This window comes from Oculina patagonica, chromosome 12 (genome assembly GCF_052425735.1).
Source record: "Oculina patagonica isolate OP01 chromosome 12, crgOcupat, whole genome shotgun sequence".
Lineage (NCBI taxonomy): Eukaryota > Metazoa > Cnidaria > Anthozoa > Scleractinia > Oculinidae > Oculina > Oculina patagonica.
The window spans coordinates 29,084,715-29,108,720 of record NC_135769.1 but is presented as its reverse complement, the minus strand read 5'-3'; the positions used below and the strand labels follow the sequence as shown (position 1 = coordinate 29,108,720).

General features: G+C 38.8%; 2 protein-coding genes and 1 long non-coding RNA gene across 4 annotated transcripts; 2 read left to right on the top strand and 1 right to left on the bottom strand.

Moving 5' to 3' along the window:
• The first annotated feature begins 3,115 nt into the window (after positions 1-3,115).
• LOC144633954 (pyroglutamylated RF-amide peptide receptor-like) lies at positions 3,116-5,655 on the top strand. 2 transcript variants are annotated; one of them, XM_078492884.1, is made up of 3 exons: positions 3,116-3,184; positions 3,785-4,042; positions 4,898-5,655. In XM_078492884.1, the coding sequence occupies exons 2-3, from the start codon at positions 3,827-3,829 to the stop codon at positions 5,243-5,245; spliced, it is 564 nt and encodes a 187-aa protein (XP_078349010.1). In that variant the 5' UTR covers positions 3,116-3,184; positions 3,785-3,826; the 3' UTR covers positions 5,246-5,655. The 2 variants fall into 2 exon arrangements, with proteins under 2 accessions (XP_078349010.1, XP_078349009.1); XM_078492883.1 differs by lacking the exon at positions 3,116-3,184 and having other exon boundaries at positions 3,632-4,042.
• A 3,700-nt stretch (positions 5,656-9,355) lies between these two features.
• On the top strand, positions 9,356-22,548 carry LOC144634083 (QRFP-like peptide receptor). The gene is made up of 5 exons (XM_078493039.1): positions 9,356-9,559; positions 10,736-10,870; positions 13,950-14,223; positions 15,063-15,320; positions 21,976-22,548. Exons 2-5 carry the CDS (start codon positions 10,767-10,769, stop codon positions 22,327-22,329), a joined length of 990 nt encoding a protein of 329 aa, XP_078349165.1. The 5' UTR covers positions 9,356-9,559; positions 10,736-10,766; the 3' UTR covers positions 22,330-22,548.
• Positions 17,035-20,121, bottom strand: LOC144634086 (uncharacterized). Its single transcript, XR_013567151.1, has 3 exons — positions 19,855-20,121; positions 19,222-19,300; positions 17,035-18,084 (listed from the first exon to the last, which is right to left on the bottom strand). It is a non-coding gene; the product is annotated as an uncharacterized LOC144634086 (long non-coding RNA).
• Positions 22,549-24,006: the final 1,458 nt, after the last annotated feature.

Here is a 24,006-nt window from a genome sequence, read left to right as displayed (position 1 = left end):
GCGTCGTTAGTTTCTAGCGCGCGTATGGAAGAAACGCGAAAGGCGCGAGAGGGCCACGCGAGGAAAAAAATCGAGAAGACGCCTGCCCGGAAACCCCCCGAAACGTGTTTGCCGCCCACAATTACATTCAATTAAAATTAGGTGACAGCGCTGGGTCAACTGTCAGAATAAATGAGTGAGAACATACTTCAATCTCGCGGGAACGAAATCTGAAACCCTTTTCATTTTCGCGGAATGAAACCAACAAAGCGCCAATTTCGCCATGTAAGTCGATCGAGCCATGGCTTCGAAGCCCTCGAAATTGGGCAGAAAAAGGAATGAAAATCAATCTTTCTGCCGTCTTTGCTCGAAAAACTTGAGGATTACCTACGGTCAGTGTGGTGAGAAAGCAGGATTTTCTTCGTATTTTAATTTGTTTAAACCATCGGCATGCAAGAATATCGGTAATGAATGTGCAATCGCGACGAGTCTCGGGAAGATCGGGATACAAGCTAAAAAACGTGAAGGACTTTCAGATATAATTTGCAGTCCGTGCGGACGCAAACTGGTCAATCTGTGTGCTACATTTAACAATGTGTCTGAGGTTTTTGCTAGAGAATGATTGGGCGGTGAGGCTGGCGAGACGGCGAAAGGACAAGTCGCTAAGAGAAAAGAGCAGTGAACTAACTCCCGGGAGAAGTCCGGGGGTTCGAAAGCAAAAACGCGTTGTTTCCCCTCTAAAAAACGTGGAAAACACAATCCATCGACGCAAGGAACTTTTCGCGAAGGAATTCCTTGTTCATAACGGCTTCCGCCGAACCATAAACACAATGTTGAATTGCCCACGATGAATTTCATTCAAATTTTCCAGATAATCTGTCAGATTGCAGGCTGACATTCCCATAGACCTGACCTCCAAAATTTGGTCCTTTACGATGCTTTGAAGTGGTGAAACGACAATTAGGCTGGCGAAGCCTGTTCCACCATCGCGTTTTCTTTTTACCTCCATCGTCAGAACTAACAACTGGAAGATTAAACTTTTGCCGAATCCGGTCGGCAACACCGCCATTACATCTTTGCCTTCGAAAAGATGGCGCAATGCTTGCCTCTGTTCGCATTTCAAAGAAAAGTTTTGACCTCTGCTCTGCAAATTGGTCAAAACTTCCTGCAGACAGGACTCGAAAACCTCATCCGCAGACATGCACGTGCTCCAATGTTTACATACACGCGTCAAATTTGCGATGACAGACAAAATACAACTCTCACAAGACTCACATTTCCGATGACAGACAGATTTTTTTCGCAAAGCGACTAATTAATCCCTCGAGACGATCAGAGCCAATCAAAATTTACCGGTTATTCCCTCGTGGCCATTCCAGCCAATGAGATATTTTTCGTTCTCTCAGAGAACGAAAAAAACGGATTTCGGGGGGTTTCCGGGCAGGCGTCTCCTCGATTTTTTCCTCGCGCGGCCTTCTCGCGATCGCGCAATCTTTTACGCGCGCTTAAAACTACACAGACGCCTGCTACGCAGGCTAAATTACTGCTGAAATTAAGAAATCTATAAATTTATTGTTATATACTTAACAGTTTTCTTTACTGATGTAGCTGTGGTGGTAAAGACTAGTGTAAACCTGGTGTGACAGTCTTACAGCGCTTTCCATTAGACAGAACTGACCGGCCTTGGGTCTCCGCACCGATACTCAATATGTCTGGTGGCTGGTCCCTAGTCCTTGATAACTGGTTCCTGGTTCCTCGTCCTTATTCTCTGATCGCTGGTCCCGGATATCTAGTTCTTTTCCCTTATTCTTATCATTTATACATTATCTCTTATGCCTTTATTTAGTTCCTCTATCACTTCTAACTTAACAAAACTTTACACATCCTGATGTTGTTTTTATCCAGGTCACAGATAAGATTGACACTCTTCGATCATGTCCGAAACAGCTGGTGTTCCCCTAACCACGGTATTTTCCATATTGGCCGCTGTAAATATTCTTGGGAACACTCTTGTTTGTTTGATCATAAAGAGAAATCGAGATATGAGGTATGCCAAAAATAATGTATTTTTTATACGCAAATAACGTTTCGTAATACAATTTCATGTATACCGTAAAAACGTTAAAAATATAAATTCGGCTCAGCATCAATTGTTTTCATATTAATTTAACCTTTTTTGGTTGGTCATATGTTGGTTGAAGATCAAAACATCCATTGGAAATGACTTGAACTATCTATAAAGAAAGAAAAGTTTTCTTACAAATTGGACCAAGATTGTCTCAATTGAGACTGGAATTCAAATAAAATTAATATTACGCATGATGATACTCTTTCTTTATTCTTTTATCATCATCATCATTATCATTATCATCATCATCATCGTCTTCGTTATCACTTTTATCATCTGATCATTATCAGTACCATTAGTAGAAACGCAGCTGTGTTCTATTAGAAATTCGCGAATCTGATTGGTTTTCTCACTGTTTTCTATTCGCCGATAAAAAAACAGTCGCGCGCGCGAGTAGCTATTTAAGCGGTAAATTTCTTGATTTTTGTGTACAAAGTGCACAATATTGTGGTTTTGGACTGCAATCCTTTATTTTCTACTAAAACAATTAGATCTGCCCTCGTTTCTATGAGCGATAGTCAACTCGGCTGCGCCTCGTTGACTATTTGCTCATACAAAACTCGGGCTCGTAGTCTAATTGTTAATTATCATTAACATTTATAAATCCATAGTTTAATGAAATCATGACAATTGCAAATACATAAACCTTTCTGGTTTTTTTTATCATTTCAAGAGGCTAAATTTTAATCAATTTTTATGGCACTGAAAAGTTTGTTAACAAAAATATTTAATCTACTGGCTTCACATGATATTTCACTGAAATTAATCAAATTATATACTTTTCACTCTTTTCAATACCACAGGATTCCCATGAATTATCTACTTTTTAACCTGGCAATAGCGGATATCATTTATGCCACGTTCATTGTCCCAAAACTATTTTTCAAGCTCTCTTTCGCTCATCATCCAGACGGGATGATTGGTACAGTCTTGTGCAAACTGCTGACGGACGGAGCCATCGCGTGGATTGGGGGAGCTTGCTCAATTGTCACTTTGGTAGCAATCGCCATTGAACGATATTATGCAGTAGTGTATCCTTTTGGTAACAAATGAAAACTTACCAAGGCTAATCTGAAGGTGTGTTACTGAGAAATTAAACTTACAGTGGAACCCCGATGTAACGAAGGACCAAGGGACTGGAAAAATATGTTAGAGGTTTCGTAACATCGTTTGTTGCACCGAGGACTTCGTTATATAGACGTTCGTTAAATCGAGGTTTTACTTTATTATATTTGAAAAGTGAAAGTTTTCAAAGGAATTTCATTACGGGAGAAACGATATTAAATCTCGCACTTTGCATGATTGGGTTATTGAATATTCTTCAAATTATTTTGCTTGTGGGTGCTTGTTTACATCACTATTAATTTTTTGAGCTTGTTTCTTTACTGGTCCCACGGATTGGTTGAGCCTTAACGTGGCCACAAATTTAAAACGAGGAATAACAAAAAAAAGCGCGAACGCTCCAGGGATTACGAAGAATACATTTTTTGTTTCGCTGCAGAGCTTGGCCGCCTTTAAGTCGAAGCAGATGAGGAAAAAAAAACAATAGCTTGTATTAAATGAGTGGCTGGATATACCTCTCCGTAAATGTCGACAAAAGTCCATTTTGGCCAAAAGTGTGGATTTCCAATACATTTTGTAAACCACTGTTCTGAAGTTTACACGTTACAATTTCAGGTGATTATTCCAGGCACTTGGGTCTTCGCACTGATACTCAATATGCCTGCAGTAATTTACACGCGCATCGAGAAGACCGAAAGCAAGAACACATGCGAGTATGACTATCCGTACTCTTGGATGGGTAAGGCTACTGGTTTGGCGTGGTTGGTCATAGTAGTTCTTTCCTTGACCATCATGGCTGTGTTGTACTCCAGAGTCGTGTACACTTTGTGGTTTAAAAGTAATGACGACAGTCAACTCAACCATCATCAAGAAGTAAGTGTTCCACGGTGATATGTAGAAACCACTAAGAATTTTTTTTTCTTCTCTTCTTATTTGATAAGCAACGTTACATATTATGTATATTTATACATTTTTTTCAGCTTCTAAACAGTAAATACTAATCATCCTCATCGTTATCATTAATATTATCATTACCATAACATTATCACTGTCAATATCATTAAAGTCGGCGTTGTCGTTGTTATTATACCTAATTGTACCTTTTTGGTACGCTTCGGTGGGTTGGGAAAACAAAAAAAAAAAAAAAAAAAAAAAATAACCTAACATCTCAATACTAACAAACTGTGTTGACTTGGTCTTCAACACTTTTACCAAGTTCCTCTTCTGCCTTTTTTTCACTAGTTTGTTTAGAGTTTCATTCTCTAAATTTTCAAAATCAAAATTAAGCGAAAAATTTGGAAATTCCGACTCCATTTTTCAGTCTGAATGTCTCAGTACTCGTCGGCAAACATCGCGCAATTGGCGAGCGCGCTCAAGTTTAGTTTTGGCGGGAAAGTTTTTCTCCTTTTACGTCCACTAGACACCGCTAAATTTAGATTACGAGGTTCTGTTCTATTGGTAAAACCTCTTTCCATTTCATCGTACAGTAACACTACTTAACTTCAAAGTGACTGTGATATAGTGGCATATCAGGTCAGTGACTTGATATCGTAGGATATCATGTCAGGACAGTAGATCGCGCTTCTGATTGGCTACTTGCGAATTTGGCTACGGTAATTAAAATTATCGCTTACATTTCCATTATCATTATCACTATTGTAATTTTTACACATTAAACAAAAGCAAGACGACAGGCTTAATCCGATGTTTGCATCTTTCTAAACACAGGGTGTCATGAGGGTGCGGAAGCGTGTTACCTTGATGGTCTTTGCTGTCACTGCCATATTTGGAATCTGCTGGGGTACGACTTCAATTATGTACGCCTTAAAGTTGGCTGCATCCATCAGCTTTGGTCCAGTGTCAATCACCATCAATAACACAATGGTCCTATTCAATTCAGCTGTTAACCCATTTGTGTACGCTCTGTTTAACCAGCAATTCAGAGATAAGATGAAAGTAATGTTGTGCTGCACTGGTTACTTTGTAGCAACAGTTCATCCTATGCCGGAACCGCTGGGCATAGAGCTTGCCGACAACATAACCCGCCCGACCCACACAGCAGTAACATGTTCCTAAGAGTGATGTGTTTTTGTGTTTCAAGTCGACTGACCCATTTTGAAGGATAATAACCACTCGTTAGAATTTAAATAAGAAAGACACTGCATAGTACGTAATGCAGAAACAAGAGAACGTTAACTTTGATCAAAATATTATAGTAAGCGTGCTTGACTGAGTACCAAGCGAAAACTATTTCATCGTCATCATCATTTATTAGCCATATAACAATACTATTAACTATTCCATATTTACTATTTATTTTACTTTTTACTTAAAATTGCCATGTATCATATATTGAAGATACTTAAGTTATAGAGAACGTTTTCCGTGTTTACATAGCCTAATTATCTAAACACCAGAATTCGAGACAGTTATGCAAACCCTCAATTGCGTCTCGGGTTTTATTGCCAAAGAAAAAACATTTTGCACAGTTTTTCAGCCAAAAGACGGCAACTGGTCAACCGTGCAAAGTCTGATTTTAATACCTCGTATTAATCGAGTTCGAGGTCCGTACTGTAAAATACGGATCCGAGTTTTTTCCTTCGACTTATGGCCCAGCGCGAAGCGCGCGGGCCATAAGTCAACGGGAAAAAACGAGGATCCGTATTTTACAGTACGGACCGAGAAAACGAGGTTAATAAGATATTTATTATTTCTCTCAAGTCAAGAGAAGTGTTTGTAGAAAACATTTCAAGTCAAGAGTGCTGGAAGCGGCTTTGTTTGACTGACGAAAGGACGAGTGAATTTCATTGGCTTTGTCGTAAACAATTCGGTCGTTTAATAGCTAGATTGATAAGCGTATAAACATAATTTAAATCCAACCTTTACTACTTTATTTCTGCAATTAGTTTTACAGTAATTTCAGTGACAAGATGAAACTAAATACAGTGCAAGTCTCCTTTGGAATAACTTCTAAAGTTCTTTGCTTGGCGACGAAAGTGCCGCGATTGACAACATGCGTTATAGCTTATCAAACTTTCGAAAACTTAAGGCAGTGTTTGTAGAAAATACTGAACGAGAAAACACGTATAAAGTTTGAAGGAACAGCAACTGCTTCAAAAGACTTAGCTCTTTAAGGCGGCGTTGAATGCTACGTTGAAAGCTTGAAATGCTGTCTGGCTCGTACTCAGCTCTATCGCGTTTGCGTACGTATTTGAAAAACTTTCCGAGGAGCTCATCGAGGATGTCAGCAGGTACGGTTTCTACATGAAATGTTCCATCAGTCTGCTCTTGACAATAATTGTCGAACCGTTTCCATTCACTTTTCGTCTTCTTGACCGTGTTTGCTTATTTCTCGGCACTGATGAAACGTTCAAGTTCTTGACTTGAATCCTGCCCGGGTTGCTCTAAGTCCGCCACATCAGGGAAGTTTTCTTCTTCCAACAGATCACAAAAATTGAGTTTAAAGTTCGGTAGACCTTCTTCGCTTCGCCTTTGTTCCTCGCTTTTTTCTTCTGACTGCGAACGTTGTAGAAAGTTTTGAAAATCTTCTTCGCGAGACATTTCAACTTGCAAAGGCGTACGGCATCAGGAGAACTCTCAGTCAAATTTCGCGGGCCGTCTAAAATTGACCAATCACAGAGTGCGTACTATCTCAGAGATATAATAAAACATTTTACAGTCTGTAGTATATAGTTTGGTGTGCGTTTTCGTTTACATTTTTTAAATAAAGAATGTCTTATAAGGAAATTTATTGTAGAACGCCAATGCAAAAATTACTTTGAAAAGTGTTCACTGCGTATTTTTTTTTGCATATTTTTTCGTTTGCTTGTGATCCCCCGTCGAGTTTAAGGTCGTCCAAGTCAGAATCATCGAGGTAGGCAAAGCGCTGTGGTTCTTCTTTCCTTTGCTTTTTTATCTCGGGCTGATGGGGGAAGAGATAGCCAAACCCAAAATCAAAATTTTGCAATTTTTTACGAGTGTTGCAAAAGCTTTGAATTGTTTTCAAATTGTTTCGGGAAGCACAAAAAGCGTGACGTCGCAACTGTTGACAGGAGTGCTCTGTCCAGTAATGTAGGGGGTCAGCGGTATCGCCAAAGGGTGTGATAGGAATGTTATGTATGGGGAACTATTATGTCCCCAATATAATAATTAGCACTATACTCTATTGTCTTGATGTACTCTATCTACTCTACGCTCTTGATGTACTCTACTTTCTTGCTGTCTCTACTTGCTTGATGTACTCTAGTTGCTTATTACTCTATTGCTTTATGTCTCTCTTTCTTGCTGTACTCTACTTGCTTGGTGTACTCTAGTTGCTTGATGTACTCTAGGTGCTTGATGTACTTTAGATGCTTCATGTACTCTACTTGCTTGATGTACTCTAGGTGCTTGATGTACTGTAGTTGCTTGATGTACTCTAGGTGCTTGATGTACTCTACTTGCTTCATGTACTCTAGTTGCTTGATGTACTTTAGGTGCTTGATTTACTCTAGGCGCTTGATGTACTCTAGGTGCTTGATGTACTCTAGGTGCTTGATGTACTCAAGGTGCTTCATGTACTCTACTTGCTTCATGTACTCTAGTTGCTTGATTTACTCTACTTGCTTCATGTACTCTACTTGCTTCATGTACTCTACTTGCTTGATGTACTCTACTTGCTTCATGTACTCTAGTTGCTTCATGTACTCTAGGTGCTTGATGTACTCTAGTTGCTTTATGTGCTTTACTTGCTTGATGTACTCTACTTGCTTTATGTACTCTAGTTGCTTGGTTTACTCTAGTTGCTTTATGTACTTTACTTGCTTGATGTTCTCTACTTGCTTTATGTACTCTACTTGCTTGATGTACTCTGTTGGCTGTCGAGTAGGCTGCGAATCAGACATCCAATAAAGTCCTTTGTCTTGTTTATTATGGCGACTATCGCGACTTCGTCACTCGATCTCGCGACTTCGTCGCTCGCACGGCCGCTTCGCGACCTAAAAGCCTCGCTTCGCTCGCTTATTCACTGTGAAAACTCTGAGGTCGACTTGTGGCAAGTCTAGCTGCGAATAAAGTGTTGTGTTTAAGCTGTGTTTTCGAGAGTTGTACGTTGTCAACACAACTATATACAGGATCGGCTCCCGGGATATCGTGAATGTACTTAAGATAGAGCGCATCTATTCCCCTTTTTGGTATAAATTATCTTTTGTGTAACAAGAATATATCCGATTTTTTTTTTATATTTTTGTTTAAATGGAAGTAAGACAGAGGACGAGGAAGTAGGAAGAAAGTATTAAAATTGATTGCTCTCTTGGGTACTTCAGTGGCGCAACGATTGCACCGGGAAAGAGGGCAAAAAACAAAATTAAACCTGTACAAAAATAGCGTGTCCTTCCCTAGCGAGGCCCCATTACTTAAGGATAGGTTTGCATGTCTCCCGTTTCAATTTCAAAACCTGTCATGTCCGCAATTGCAAGTCGCTGTCGGAATTTTGTCATTTCGTCGAAAGACGGACGCGAGTAACTGCGTGACTATCCTAAGTACACAAAGCAGGTGTTTCTCGGGCACTTTAATTTCTCAGTAAAAACGGTGTTTTAAAATTTTCGATCAATAAGAAACGACGTGACTCTGAACTAAATACACAGAACCTGGTGACAGGCTACACTGCTCCAAAACGTGGCGACAATCTTCTTCCGATTTACCGACAGCCGACAGAAAGTGATAGAGAAAGGGCAACAATTTCCTACAACGCCAATCCATTTTTATGTCGATAAAGCGACAACGATATGACCGTAATGACCAGGCCAGCGTGGCTTTCAATATTAAATATTTTCTGATCTTATCATGTTTCGTTGTACAAATAAAGACAGTGTTAGTTTTTATAACTTTGGCGATCTCTGTGACTTTTGTTTATACTAGCCATTAGAAACTTAAAAGGAAATATTCATGGGCAAAAAAATAGTGCATCCCAAAAATTTAGTCACGTACGGTGGCTTTTGTACTCTAGCAAAAAAAAGCGACAGCGACATTCGTCCCTAACCACGTAAGCGACAGCGGTAGATTTGGAAAACGAGCGGCAAATCGACATCACATAAGAAAACCTAAGAGGCCCGGGCAGGGGTTTCTGGTGCATTTTGAAAAATCAGAGCTGTTAATTCTTTGACAGGTTAATTTCAAAACGACGTGTCTAACTTTAGTAAACAAGAGCAGGAGTTTCTCGTGCATTTAGTGAAGGAAATTGTTTCAATTCTTGAACGATGAAAATCTCTCCACCGACATAAATACGTTCTCGACTGATCAAAAATTCTCGATCGCTTAAAATATTTTTCCATCGATTACTCTACCTCGACGGGCCATTTTTTGTTTGAGCTGCTGGACGCTGCTTCAACCATCGTTGCAAATTTTTGGAAGGTGGGTTTGCATCTCGTTTGGGCTAGAATGACATCTGGGCTATGAATTTTTTGCTTATACTTTGCTATGCTTAATCAGGAAAGAGTACGTTAGTTGGTTGTCAGATTAGCAGCAAATTTTACTGTGAATATTCCCGCTTTTGATGGAAAAAATAGTCCGACTTTACATTTAATGCAAACCCTCGTAATGCATTATGCAAGTTGTTTCCTTGTAACTTTTTTATTAAGGTTGTAACGTATTGATTAGCCACAGCCATAACGATAAAAGATCTATCACCTTGTACCCTTTGTAGCAAGATTCTAGTGAGAAGGTCAAGCAAAGAAAGTTTGGTGGCTTTTTGTCTGTTAAATCTTCGAGTCCTGAAAACAAGCCCTGCATGCTAATGATGCAGGGGATTTGTGACTACATCAGTTCGCTCTCGAACATTTAAGAAACCGAGGGTTTCGCCGTATTTGTCTTATTTAATTATTTCCTTCGCTGTCGCTACTTCAACAAAAGTCTTGTCGTTTCTCGCCATTTTATTTCTTCTTTGTCGCTGTTTTAACGCCGTTTTGCTTGTCGGAATTTATCTTAACTGTAATTCTTTGTTGGTGTCGTGTATTTCTGGAACAGAAACAACCTTGAAGATAGGTTCTCTATCATATGAGCTTTCCAAAATGATTAAACTCAGGTGTTAACTACCGTTCGTAAGGTCACGAATATAATGTTCTTTCCCTTTGCACGTCCCAGTGAACCATTGAAGACGCGTTAAATTCGATTGCTTCTTTATCCCACATCCATTACAATTTAAATTTAATTATTTATCCCAGCCTCAGCCCTCACGTCCCTGGTCCTCATCTTTTACCCTGATCTTGTAATGCATAATCCCTTTCCACTTTATTTCTTCCCCTTCCCCTTATCAATTATAACTTCTCACAGCTTTAGGAACGGAACATTACTTTTTTGGAGGGGAGGGGATATGAAAAATATTGAAAAAAATTGTTGCAAGGCCTAACAGGCAAAATGAATTGTTTTCAAACACGATATGTATAACAAAACATAAGTGGAATTTCGAAAAAAAATGTTTGCAGAGGTGCGTAAACTAAAAAAAAAGATTGCAGAGGAATATTTTTTATCCCCACTCTCCAAGAAAATAATGGTTCGTCCCTTATCCATATTGATGTTGTTTTTATCCAGGTTACGCAACTAACACTGACACCATTCGACCATGTCTGAAGCCATAACAACAGTGCTGTTCATCATACTTGCCATAGTGGATATCGTGGGGAATACTCTCGTTTGTTTGATCATAAAAAGAAATCGAGATATGAGGTATGCCAAGAGTAAAATAATTAACAATAAGCACTTAATGACTGGCCCCAGGCGAAACAGTGAGTTTTGTTTGCCCGAGATCTTCAATGTTTCTCGAGGCGAAGCCAAGGGGAACATTGAGGGTCAAGGAAAAACTTCTAGGGTCTGTTTACATGATTCCGGAATGACTTTCATTCCGGAACGAGTTCATTCTATCCCCATACATTTCTCTGTATCTGGTTACATTACACCGAGACGAAAGTTAAGTCATTCCGGAATAAATGGAATCATGTAAACAGGCCCTAATAAAACTAAAAATAAACTGCACTTTGCAGTTTCTATTCACCACTAAATTGTCCTTTGGCTGAAAATGACATGAATTTATCCATTAAAATTGTTTATAACACTACGCCGAGCTTTGAGCTTTTGCAGTGAGAAATATCATTTTTTGAGTCAAATTAAATTTTTGCGTGTACAAATAATCTTTGTATTTCAACAGTCGATTCCGGAGTACAAACAAAACAATGAATAAAAGCTTAGGGCCTGTTTACATGATTCCGGAATGACTTTCATTCCGGAACGAGTTCATTCCATCCCCATACATTTCCCTGTATCTGTTTACATGATACCGAGACGAAAGTCAAGTCATTCCGGTTTTCATTCCGGAATGAAAGTTTCGTTCTGGGATGACATTTCAATCTGGTATCATGTAATCACAGAACGAATTTCGTTCCGAGATGAACTCGCAACTTGTTGAACCGCATTCGGACTCCACAGTTTGAATTCTGAGCGAAAAAACGTAATAGCATTTAGTGTTTAGCCCAAAGAAGCAGCTCTATGGTCAAATTACTCGTCAAAGCTGCAGATACGGCCATTAATAGGCAAAAAAACATGTTTGCGCGAAACATGCGCCATCTTGTTTTGATCTCGCGCGAAACATGCACCACCTTGTTTTGATCTCGCGCGGAAATCGTGCACGTGAAAATGCCTTTGGTTGAACTCTGTCATGTAAATGCAGAACGAATTTCATTCCGGAACGAGTTTCGTTCCGGAATGAAAGTCATTCCGGAATCATGTAAACAGGCCCTTAGTTTAGTCCACAACTTCCAATTGCTTCGCGTTCATACCGTGGTTTTGGGCCGCACGTCCTGGTCACGTGCAAGTCCAGGGTTCAACCTGTTGTTGCCCTAGGGAGTTAGTGAGTTTTTCCCGATTAGGAAGTTATAGTTTTGACACGCGACGTGATACTTTCTCGTCCAATAGCAAACCAGGGTTGTAACCAGACCTTTGCCATAGACGAGGCAAGATCTTGCTATGGGATTCTGTGGGCATGCCCTCCAGAAAAGTTTGAAAACTACAAGCTATGAAACTCTTTCAGAAAAATTTTTGATGACGTATTTCTTGGGAAAACTCAATCTTAGTGATCAACCTGGGGATAATTTTAATTATTACTGTTAATGTTATTGTTGTTATTGCATATGCGCACGACTAACATTAACGTGGACCTAACTTATTTAATTACAAGAAAGGACTTTAGATACAACGTTCCCATCATCGTTTTGTAGGCCATGACTACAGTTCATCTACATACAACTTATTGAAGAAATGATGGCCATATGAAAAGCATGTGACCCAGTTGTATTCCGGTTAGACAGCCTTGATAAGCTTAGTAATATTTCTTTAATCTATAATCAATATATTTTTGTTATTTGAGAGTCTAAAGAGCATGATTTATGCAACCTGTCTTATTACCACTGATGTTCATTCTGTCACAAACGACGATTACTTTTTTTCCGATTTTCAATAAAAATTTTGTGTCGCATCGTTCATGGTTTATGCTTTTCATGGTTCAACGTACGATTCTTCTATTTACCGTACCCAAATTCGCAAGTAGCCAATCAGAAGCGCGATCTACTGTCCTGATATCCTACGATATCAAGTCACTGACCTGATATGCCACCTTATAACCCACACATAAATTTTTGCGCGCGCGCATTGGACAAAACGCATCACGTGGTACAAAATCGGACGACGGGTATCAGCGAATATACCCCGTCCGATTTGATATCCGTCGCCCGATTTTTTAGGCAAGCACAAAAAAAAAACAAATGAAGTCGCCCTTTTCAATTCTAACTTTTTATGAAATCACAGAGTTAAAAAATCACGTAAACCAATCAACTTACATTCATTTCAACCACAGTTATGGCGGGTTTATTACGTAGGTTTTTTTCCTATACATCTACTGGCGATAAAGCGCGTTGTAGAAATTAATCGGAGGGTTATAAAATAAATAAACCCCTTTCTGGCTTGCTGGTTTATTGGAGAATAATGCCCTTGGCCGAAAGATTGTCTTCAAAATTTCACAGTTGCCCTCGAAGCTTAGCTTCTCGGCCAACTGTTCATTTTTTGACAATCTTTCAGCCTCGGGCATTATCCTCCAATATACCAGCCGCCTGAAGGAGTTTTTTTACTAAATATCACGGTCACTTTGAAGTAAAGTATTGTTACCGAGCGATGAATTGAAAAGATGTTTTACCAATAAAACAGAACTCGTAATTTAAATTTAGCTGGTGTTAAGCGATAGTAAAAGGAGAAAAACCTTTCCGCCAAAACTAAACTTGAGCGCGCTCGCCAATAGCGCGATGTTTGCCGACGAGTACTGAAACATTCAGACTAAAACAATTGAGTTGGAATTTCCACATTTTTTGCTAAATTTTGATTTTGAAAGTTTAGAGAATGAAACTCCAAACAAAAGGCAGAAGAGGAACTTGATAAAAGTGTTGAAGACCAAAAAGGTATCAACACAAGCAGGTCAGCACAATTTGCACTACGTACCTGGCAAGCATGGCTTCAACAGAGCGTTAAATATAACAGGATTTTTGGCTGAATTTGGGTACGGTAAATACCTAATCGTACCTTTTTGGTACGCTTTGGCTGCATATCAGGCTCGTTTGGTCTCGCCATGGGTATTTTGGCTCGACTGCGTCTCGCCAAAATACGAACCATGGCTCGACCAAACTCGCCTGATATCCCGCCGAAGCGTACCAAAAAGGTACGATTAGGTATAATAGGTGTATATCATAGCTTTTCAATGCCACAGGATCCCCGTGAATTTTCTACTTGTCAACCTGGCAATAGCGGATATCATGTATGCCACGTTTATTGCGCCAAAAGTTTTTTTCAAGCTCTCGTTCGCCCACCATCCAGGCGGGATGACTGGTACAGTACTATGCAAACTGCTGACAGACGGAGCCATCGCTTGGATTGGGGGAGCTTGCTCAATTGTCACTTTGGTAGCAATCGCCATTGAACGATATTTTGCAGTAATGCATCCTCACGGTAACAAATGGAAACTTACCAAGGGCAAACTGAAGGTGTGTCACTAAAAGATTTAACCTATTCCAATTTCATTTCCGAATAGACATTATTAAAACTCGCCTTCTGATTGGTTCATACATTGAAATGTTTTTCGAATTCTTTTCTCGTGGGTGCTCCCTGAGAACACTTGATTTTTAAGCTTGTTGTTTTACTTGTCGCACCTAGCTTGACTGTCCATGCATTCAGAAATATTTGTACCTATAAAAGGTTTTTCAATCAGAATCGGCTCGAATTAAACCATGACTTAAAGGGGGGATGAATGTAGCAAGCTCCGAGGTAGGTAAGGTAACGTCTGCGTCGAGCCTAGTGGCTCATACAGGCCGGAGCTTATCCCAGTTTCTGTAGCATGAAGCGACTAGGAGTATTTCTACTACCCCCTGGATAGGATGCTAGTTCATCTCACGGTTACCCCCCCCCCCCCCCTTCCCGAGCATTAGTTCGCTCGTACCCATTTATACACCTGGGTGGAGAGAGGCACTATGAGAGTAAAGTGTCTTGCCCAAGAACACAACACAATGACCGCGGCCAGGCTCGAACCGGGACCGCTCGATCCGGAGTCCAGCGCGTTAACCGATTAGGCCACCGCGCCTCCCATAAAGCTCCGAGGACCTTTCGCATAATTTGGTTGATACTCCAAAACACGAGCACGTGAAGAAAGATCAATACTTAGTATATGAGTTGTCTGTCAAATTATCTGATGACGTAAACATTTATGACGTCACAATTGGCTCGATATCCACTTCCGAAATGTCGACTAACAGTCCATTTTGCCAGCAAAAGTGTTAAGTTCCCATGGATCAATGTTCCAAGGTTTACGCTAGCTTTACAATTTCAGGTGATTATTCCCGGCAGTTGGGTCTTTGCCTTGATACTCAATTTCCCAAATTTGCTTGTCAAGGACATTGAGGAAGAAGAGAGTGGAAACTTCTGCCAGTTTATCTGGGTTAAGGATTGGATGCCTAAGGCTTATAGTATAGCGTGGTTGGTCGTGGTAGTTGCTTCCGTGCTACTAATGGCTGTGTTGTACTCCAGAGTTGTGTACACTTTGTGGTTTAAACGTAGCGATGACAATCAGCAGACTCACCAACAAAAAGTGAGTGTTTCACATAAAATCCAACAAGCTTTGTCAGTCAAGAGCATTGTGAGCAAAAATAGGCCAAGGGCTTATTGTAGAATTATAAGGTGTTTATAATACTTAACTATTTCTTTTCACGCTTACAAATTAATTAAACGGTAATTAAGTATTTAAAATTATGGGATTTTAGGTATTATCAGTCATGATATTATTAGTATTCATATTCGCCGTACGGGTTCCATTACACACTGAACATAAGCAAAACGTAAAGCTTCGTCGTGGTAGTTCGTTCCATCCTACTGATGGTTTTGTTGTACTCCAGAGTCGTGTACACTTTGTAGTTCAAACAATAAACTCAAAGGAAAATAATTTTGTACCCTAACAGTAAGCCCTTCAAATCTCGGACACAAAAGGGCTCCCAAAGTTTCGGAACAAAAAGCAATCATCTCTTCCAGTTGTTGGCTCCTGTCTAAACGCACATTTTTACTCGTGAATGTAATGAAACGAGTATGGTTATGGAAAGTGATATGCAAATTTTCACTCAGTCAATCGGTCGGTCGGTCGATGGGCTGTTAACTTTAATTTATGAATAATAATTTATGCATTAAATTATGGGCTGTTAACTTCAATTTATGAATAATAATTTATGCATTAAATTATAAATTAATTTTCCTTGTTTTTTTTGAAACTTTTTGTTTCACACTTCTGAGGTTTGAGCCAGCGACTCCTAACATCAACTATGGTTTTGAAGACCAAACCTCTAACCGCTCGGCCACTTGGGCGAACTAATCATTTGGGTTGAAAATTAGCATATAGATTTCTTTGTGTTGTTCTTACCCGCTGACCGATACCGTAGGTTCAAAGTTTAATGGCTTGTATGTATAAAAGCTTCTTCGAATGGCTCGATTTATAGCTCTTAAGAATTTCACATGACATATAGAAGAAATAATCTTAGAGAAAATATGAAAATCTTCGAAAAACTGAACTGATATTCCGTGTTTTGATGGAATTTATTAGATTTTCCAGGCACGAACAGTGGACTGCGACTGTGTTGGGTATTAAAAGGTTGATTTCAGGACAATTGTAGGAATAAAGTCCAATTTTAGCAGTCTCTGAATGTTTTATAGTCCCAAGCGTATTGTATGATTATCGACAGTCATGATACGTAAATAACTTATCGTAAAAAAGCTCGCCAAACTGACGAAATTTGTTGCCTTTTAATAATATACTGTATAGTACTTGATTTGCATCTCTAATAGATTCATAAAAAAAAAGGAGAAAGAAAAAAAAAGACGTCGTATATAATTGTAAAATAGAGTGTCGTAAAAAAAAAAAATAATCGTCCCCGCTGAGAATCGAACCCGGGCCGCTGGACTGGAGGGCCATCGCATTACCACTACACAACGCATAAGCAAGCTTACACTTTACGGTAGAAATTAGTGTTATATAACGAAGGCTTTTGAATGGATTACCCGCGTCCGCTGTAAACACAAGGAACCAACGTGATCATATCTCCCTTCAAACAACTTCTATACTAACATGCCGCTCACAAAAGGACAGAATCATTTCATAGCTCTACACCAATACATTTAGCATTCTCATTCACGAGTGGGCTAACAAAGCCCCTTTGATTTATATTTGCATTAGTTTTATTATAATTATAAAATTATTATTATTATTATTATTTATTTTTAACGCAAAATTATTATTATTATTATTATTATTATTATTATTATTATTATTATTATTATTATTATTATTATTATTACAAGTGAAACCGGTAAAAACAATATATAATTATATATCCCATAGAAAACAGGTAAATGTGAAAATAGATTAGTGTGTATCAATCAGATCAAGCTGCAGCTTACTTTCATAAGCAAATGCCCACATTGTGCGGTTCCAGAAAATATCCATACCCACCCCAAGGATGGTCATTGGAAATTCCGAGGGGGATGAGGGTCTCAATAGTACAAACTTTTTAAAGAAAGTATGAAGCAAAACTAGAAATCCCAGGGGGTGGGAGGGTCCAAACCAAAGAACCATCCTTGGGGGAGGTATGGATATTTTTTGGAACCACACCCTGTGGAACCAAGCCTGTGCTGCAAAAAAACTTGACACATTAACTTAACCTGGAGTAAAATTTGTGGTCTGCGATAAAAATTATGTAAATTCTCTGTTATTTCATTATTTTTACATGTTTTTATTGAAACAAAAATGTTTTGTCATGAACCTCAAAATGGTTTTAAAACTTACATGTAATTAAGTGTCAGTATTTACATGAAGCCTTATTGGGTTCTAGGAGAAGCCACGAGCCAAGCAGCCCACACTGCCGGAGCTTATCCCGGTTTCTGCAGCATTAAGCGGCTAGGAATATTTCTACTCCCGCCTGAATGGGATGCTAGTCCACTGCAGGGCCCCCCCCCCCCCCCAGCATTATGTCGCCGGTACCCATTGATACACCTGGGTGGAGAGAGGCACTATGAGAGTAAAGTGTCTTGCCCAAGAACATAACACAAGTGACCCCGGCCGGGGTTTGAACTCGGACCGCTCGATTCCGGAGTCCGGTGCACTAACCATTAGGCCACCGCGCCTCCCATCTTATTGGGTTCTGGGATGTTCATATTATATAAAAAGCCATCAATGTCACTTAAGTATATTCAGGTTTAAACTGGCAACATGTGGGAATCAATCATGTGATGATTTTATTACATTGACACAGTGTGTATTTTTGAGTTAATTTTGACTAACAGGAATGCCCTTGCAAAGTCTTCCAAGTAACCTGTAAATAGAAACAAAACAAACAAAAACTATTATTTTGCTGAAATTGCTTTTTTCCAGCATGCAGACTGTATATTAAAATTAAATGGCCCTTTTCAGTGTGTGAAAACTGGCTGCTTTTATGTTAGGCCAGTGGATCCAATATTTTTTTTCCACTTGCTACTGTAGATAGCCAAATGACATTTATGGATTTTTATTTTTTGTTGTAGTTGTTTCGAAAGAAACATGTGGCTTCGGGTAAGCTTATAATGGTTTCACCTTGCCCAGTCTACCTAGGTCAGGCAAGGAAGAAATCAATTTTCTTTGCACCCTTCCTTTCATTAATTATTGCAGAAAAATGTCATATTATTTTAATAATCTTTAAAAATGTTTTGGACCCTAAAACTGAATTTTGTAATCTGATCATTTCAAAGCATTACATCACTGAAATCTATGTTTGGTATTCTTGTAGAGCAAGTTGCCAACAAAAACTAAGCTGAAGTTTATTTAAATCGAATTTACAGCTACTGCTTGGCTAATTTTAATATGAGTTAAAAAAAACTTGGGTCTTGACAAAGTGCGAGCCAACAAGTCATGAGAGCCATTCCACTATATACAAATAGCACATTGGTTGGCCTAAAAAGCTCCCTGGTTAGCCTAAGCAGTACTCCAGTTAGCCTGAGTATAGTTAGCTGAGGTGGCTTCAGGTTATGCTATTTATTGGAGTTAGGTATTTTGGCTTGTATGGCACTTATGTGTCATGAAACATACGAGCCATGAAAGCCATTCCAGTTAGCCTACATAAGATTCCGGTTAGCCTATATAGTACTCTGGCTAGCCTTAAAAGCACTTTGGTTGCCAAAGGGTACATCATGTTGCTTGCAGTTAGCTTTATATTGGGATTAGGGTTTTCTGGCTTGCTTAAGTTTAAGGCCTCGCGAATTTTTTACATTGCTACTTTAAAATGCTACTGTAGGTCATCCAACAACTGAAAATACAGGCCTTAAAAACAAACAGATTTTGTGTAAAGTAGACAAATGTCTGGACAAAAAGCAGATCTTAAATGCCTCAGACAATGAATGTGTGTAGAGAGAAGGAAGGGAATTGCCAGAATTGACTGTCACATATTTATGTGTAAAACTAAGAGATCAACAATTACCTGAACTCCATAGTTTAACTCACTGAACAGTAATCCAGAATGTCCTGTCAAAACATTAGGCATTCTATTAGTCCCTGACCTGTAAACCACAAAATGCAAAGGAAACGTAAATCTATGTTTACCAATACAATAAAACATCATGGGAAGAACAAACAAAAGGCATTCCAAAACGTGAGTAGCACTGTTTAATTAAAGTCTAGATTAGCTACCAGGTTGACTGCAAGTAGTCTCTAGTCTAGCTTAAAAAAAGAGATCACACTGAGCTGAAATGTTTCTTCCAATTTCAAAGGTATCACATAAAATCTTCCTGACGTAATTTTTCTTTGCGGTATAAAATGGCCATTTGGTCAATATTTTGAGGAACATTTTCTCATGTACAAATAATGAAAGGATGCGAGTCTTATTATAAATTTGGAAAACAGTAGCTTAAAATTCAGATACCGAACATAAATAACAGTTGTATGCCTCGACGAAATGACTGCCATTTAATACTATCGCCTTGTTCTCACCATTTATTTTTTTACGCCTAGCCAGGCTTTAATTCCAGTAAGCTTAGTTGATAATCATGATAAACGTCGAAGACATAAGCTTTAACCAGTCTAAAAAAATCATTGTTCAATGAGAAACCCTCACCTCAGGTCCCTGTTAGTTTCTTTTGCCCACGTTTTCGCACGTTTCTACTCATTCCATATTCTTCTTTATCCGGAATACAAATAAAGGAGGTTTTCCCCACGTTTGGGGACTCGTTTTGATCGCGTCAAGAAGGAAAACATCGACAAAACTGTCCTCTATAACTCAAAATTTTGTCGCATAGTCGCCATTTTGAAAATGCTCTTCATGAGCCCACAATACGGACCACGGGGAATCCGCTGGGGTGACCACCAGCAGGGGGAGGGGGAGGGGCAGCTATTTAACTTCTCTCCAGGCCCACTCCTTTCGTCTGGAAGAAATTACATTCAACCTCGCGAAAAGCAATTGAAATGAGAAAAAACTGACAACGCTATTATAAAGAGCATACACTCCTCCCTTTGGCAAAATTTTCTTTTATTCCTACCGCAGATTGTTGTTGAGAAGGAAGCCAACAAACTTTTCAGTTATATTTTTTACTGCCGTCCTTTTTTAGGAAAAAGTAAAAATGGCCATTTTTAAAAACACTATTTAAAAAGCTACAACTTGGCGTAAAAAAATCTTAAGAGAGAGATATAGATAAAGTTTTCAAGCGAATTTAAAACTGCGGTCCGTTCTGGTCACGTGACCAATGACGTCATAACAATAAAAGTAATAAAAATAAACTTAAAATATAAATATCTACCAACATGTAATTTTTTGCTTCCTCACATTTAATGCAACGCCAGATACGCACTTGTACCCAGACTCCCACTTTTTGAAAATTGTACATAGCCCCCTTAATTTTTTATATTTTTTTCGGTACCCGGGCAGTTTGAAATACCTCACACCAATGTGCTTCAAACTGCAATGACTGCTTTTTCAGTAACAAAATATCTTTGTCACAGTGAGCAAAAACGAACTTCAGGGCAATGTCACGTGACTAATGACGTCATCGTCCTACGACTTATACAAGAAGTAGTTTATGGTAAGAGTTATTTCTATACGACGTACTACTCCTGCTGACTTCAAACTGACCAAGTTATTTGGCATTGACAATTTTTCAGTTGCAAAGGAGTTTGGGAAGGTTTTTATTATAATTATATATTGTTTTTATAATTATTATTATTGTTGTTATGTTCTTCACGTAATGTTTGCTTAAAGTCCTTAGCGCCGAGACCAAACCATGGTCCTGGGGCACTAAAGGGTAGCCAGTTTTTAGGTTGACAACACCCTCCTCAAAATATGCGCTGTACCCAGCAAGGTTATCTCCTGTAGTTCACTGATGCTTATTTGGCCGGGGATTCTTCCAATATAACTCTCTAGTCCCTTTTTGATAGCTCCAAGTGCTCCAATGATAACTGGTATCGTTTCCGTTCTCATGCCCCACATTTGGCCTGTTTCGATTTCCAAGTCCTTATATTTGGATAGTTTTTCAGTGACTTTCACGGATGTGTTTCTGTCTGATGGTACTGCCATGTCAATAAATTGACAGGTTTTCGTTTTGTGGTCTTTAATCACTATATCGGGTCTGTTGGCTGTTATTTTCCTGTCTGTGTGTATCCCGGGGGGGGGGGACTCCCATATGAGAGTGACGGGGATGCTCGTCGTCTCGCTTAGGGGTATAAATTTCGGACTTTGGGTCTCGCTTAGGGTTTTCTGGGAAAAATGCAAGAAAATGACAATATTTTTAGCCGTCAAGGTCTCGTTTAGGGTTACACACGAAGAAAAATACCAATATAAGTTCTTTTTCTCAGAATTTTGGTATCTTTTAGGGGTCTAAAATAGCTTGAGCCACGCCCAGATTGGTCTCTTTTAGGGGTTCTTTTCAAAATTTCCGACGAGCATCCCCGTCCCTTTAATATGGGAGTCCCCCCCCGGGGTGTGTATCGGCATGTCCCATAATATCGTGACATTCTCATTTTCTGTAACTGTTTCCGGTTCATGGTCATACCACTTTTCTGATGTCTCTATATTATTTCATTGCTATCAAACTCTCATTTATTATTATTATTATTATTATTATTATTATTATTATTATTATTATTATTATTATTATTGTTATCCGTTTACACACTGAACATAAGCAAGACGGTGAAGCTTCTATCCGACAATTTCATTCAGATATTTGCATATTTTCATACACAGGGTGTCATGAGGGTGAGAAAGCGTGTCACCTTGATGGTCGTTGCAGTCACTGCCATATTTGGAATCTGTTGGGGGACGAGTGAAGTTGTATTCGTCTTAACTTTGGCTGCATCCATCAGCTTTGGTCCAGTGCCTACGACCATCTTTAACACAATGGTCCTATTCAATTCAGCCGTCAACCCGTTTGTGTACGCTCTGTTTAACCAGCAATTCAGAGAAAAGATAAAAGGAATGTTGTGCTGCACTGGTTCCTCCGCAGCAACTGTTCATCCTATGCCGGGACAGCTGGACGTGGAGCTTGCCGACAACATAACCCGCCCGACCCACACAGCAGTAACATGTTCTTCAGAGTGATGTTTTCTTGTGTTTCAAGTCGACTGGCCCATTCTGAAGGATAATAACCACTCGTTAGAATTTAAATAGTAAAGACGCTGTATAGCACTTTATGCAGAAACAAGTGAACTTTAACTTTCAAAATATTACAGTAAGCGTGCTTGACTGAGTACGAAGCGAAAACTATTTCATCATCATCATCATTATCATCATTTATTAGCCATATAACAATAATATTTACTATTCAATATTTGCTATTTATTTTATTTATTACTTAAAATTTCCATTATTATATATTGAAGATACTTAAGTAATAGAGAACTTTTTCCGTGTTTACATAGCATAATTATCTAAACATCGTGGATGGATGGAGTGGGTGCATGATAAACTGAAACTATAGTCCGGTTTGAGTTGTAAATAATAATAAAAAATTCGCAGCAAAATCGAAAACATTGAAAAGTGGCAAAAGCACTGAGTTTATCGCAGGGAATTTTCAAAACGCATAAAACTTCCTATCCATTACACGGAACTACGTTTAATAAGATAATGATGCGTGATTAACTTATATTATCCGACTGCTGTGTAAATGTCAGTTAAAAAAGACACAAAAACGATAGGATAAGGCAAGTGCAGCTTAATGTAATGAACTATGTAGTATTTAGCGATATTTATCCGTTGCAAAGAAGCGCGGCTTTTAAAAGAATCGAATTTCGGCCATCAACTAACCCTAAGAACCGCTCTCAGATAGTAAAATACGTTTTGTATTTTGTCTGTTTGTTTGTATTTTGTTTTGTCCTGTAGCGAAGCTCAGACAAAGTTTTGAAAAAAATTAGTTCGATTTTAGTCATTTCACATTAAGTCCTTTTCACTCACAAAAAATAAAGGGAAGGTTTACTCGCAACCCGAAACTCGCCAGACCGCTCTTAGCTGGACAGCCACATAATTATTGTCTATCATATCTAACTTGTAAGCTTACTTTTTAGGCGATGACGTGTAAGTGACGTCGTCATCGCTTTATGCCATCGCACGACGGGTTCTTTATGTCTGTTTTGCTCAATGGAACAGAAATCAAGTTTAACTTAACAAGAAATCGCTGCGTAGAACACAAAAGCGAAATACTCCCGTGCAGTTAGAACGAAACGCTACAATGTATAAAAGAAAGAGATAAATTATATATTATTGGATCTATTAGATTTAGTAGACAGAAATTTCTAATTCATATAATATAAAAGGGCCGCTATGAGTAAGAGAACGTTTGACCTTTCTCGCAGCTTAAAAGCTTGCTCGCGCGTATAGTATATCAGATGTCACACTCGCGCGTATCGTTTATCAGATGTCACGCTACAATATAGCGAAATTTTTGTTGAGACAACATAGGGAAATGAAAAAAAAAATTAAAATATAAAATAAAATAAAACTGTTGTTCAATTGAGCAAATCTACGAAGAAAATGTATTATTTGCATCCTAAACCTGTGAATTCATAAGTACTGTATTTATTTGAATTCCATCAGATCCTAACTATGCTGTTTATACAATCACTAGCATTGCTTCTAATGTTTGAAAAATGTAAGCTGCCGTTGGATAACAGTCTTTATCACGCACAAGGTGTCAGCTACTTTTATTTACGTTAAGCTTTTGACAAAGTTTCTTAAATTATGTAGGACCCCTTGTGAAACGTCATCGCTTCTGCATGCATT

What these genes read in the sequence shown, in the direction of transcription:
- LOC144633954 (XM_078492883.1), top strand. Translation starts at nt 3,695, where the DNA reads ATGTCGACAAAAGTCCATTTTGGCCAAAAGTGTGGATTTCCAATACAT. An exon ending in AACTCAACCATCATCAAGAA is followed by an intron (nt 4,043 to 4,897) that starts GTAAGTGTTCCA and finishes TTCTAAACACAG; the next exon opens with GGTGTCATGAGGGTGCGGAA.
- LOC144634083 (XM_078493039.1), top strand. Translation starts at nt 10,767, where the DNA reads ATGTCTGAAGCCATAACAACAGTGCTGTTCATCATACTTGCCATAGTG. An exon ending in TTACCAAGGGCAAACTGAAG is followed by an intron (nt 14,224 to 15,062) that starts GTGTGTCACTAA and finishes TTACAATTTCAG; the next exon opens with GTGATTATTCCCGGCAGTTG. An exon ending in AGCAGACTCACCAACAAAAA is followed by an intron (nt 15,321 to 21,975) that starts GTGAGTGTTTCA and finishes TTTCATACACAG; the next exon opens with GGTGTCATGAGGGTGAGAAA.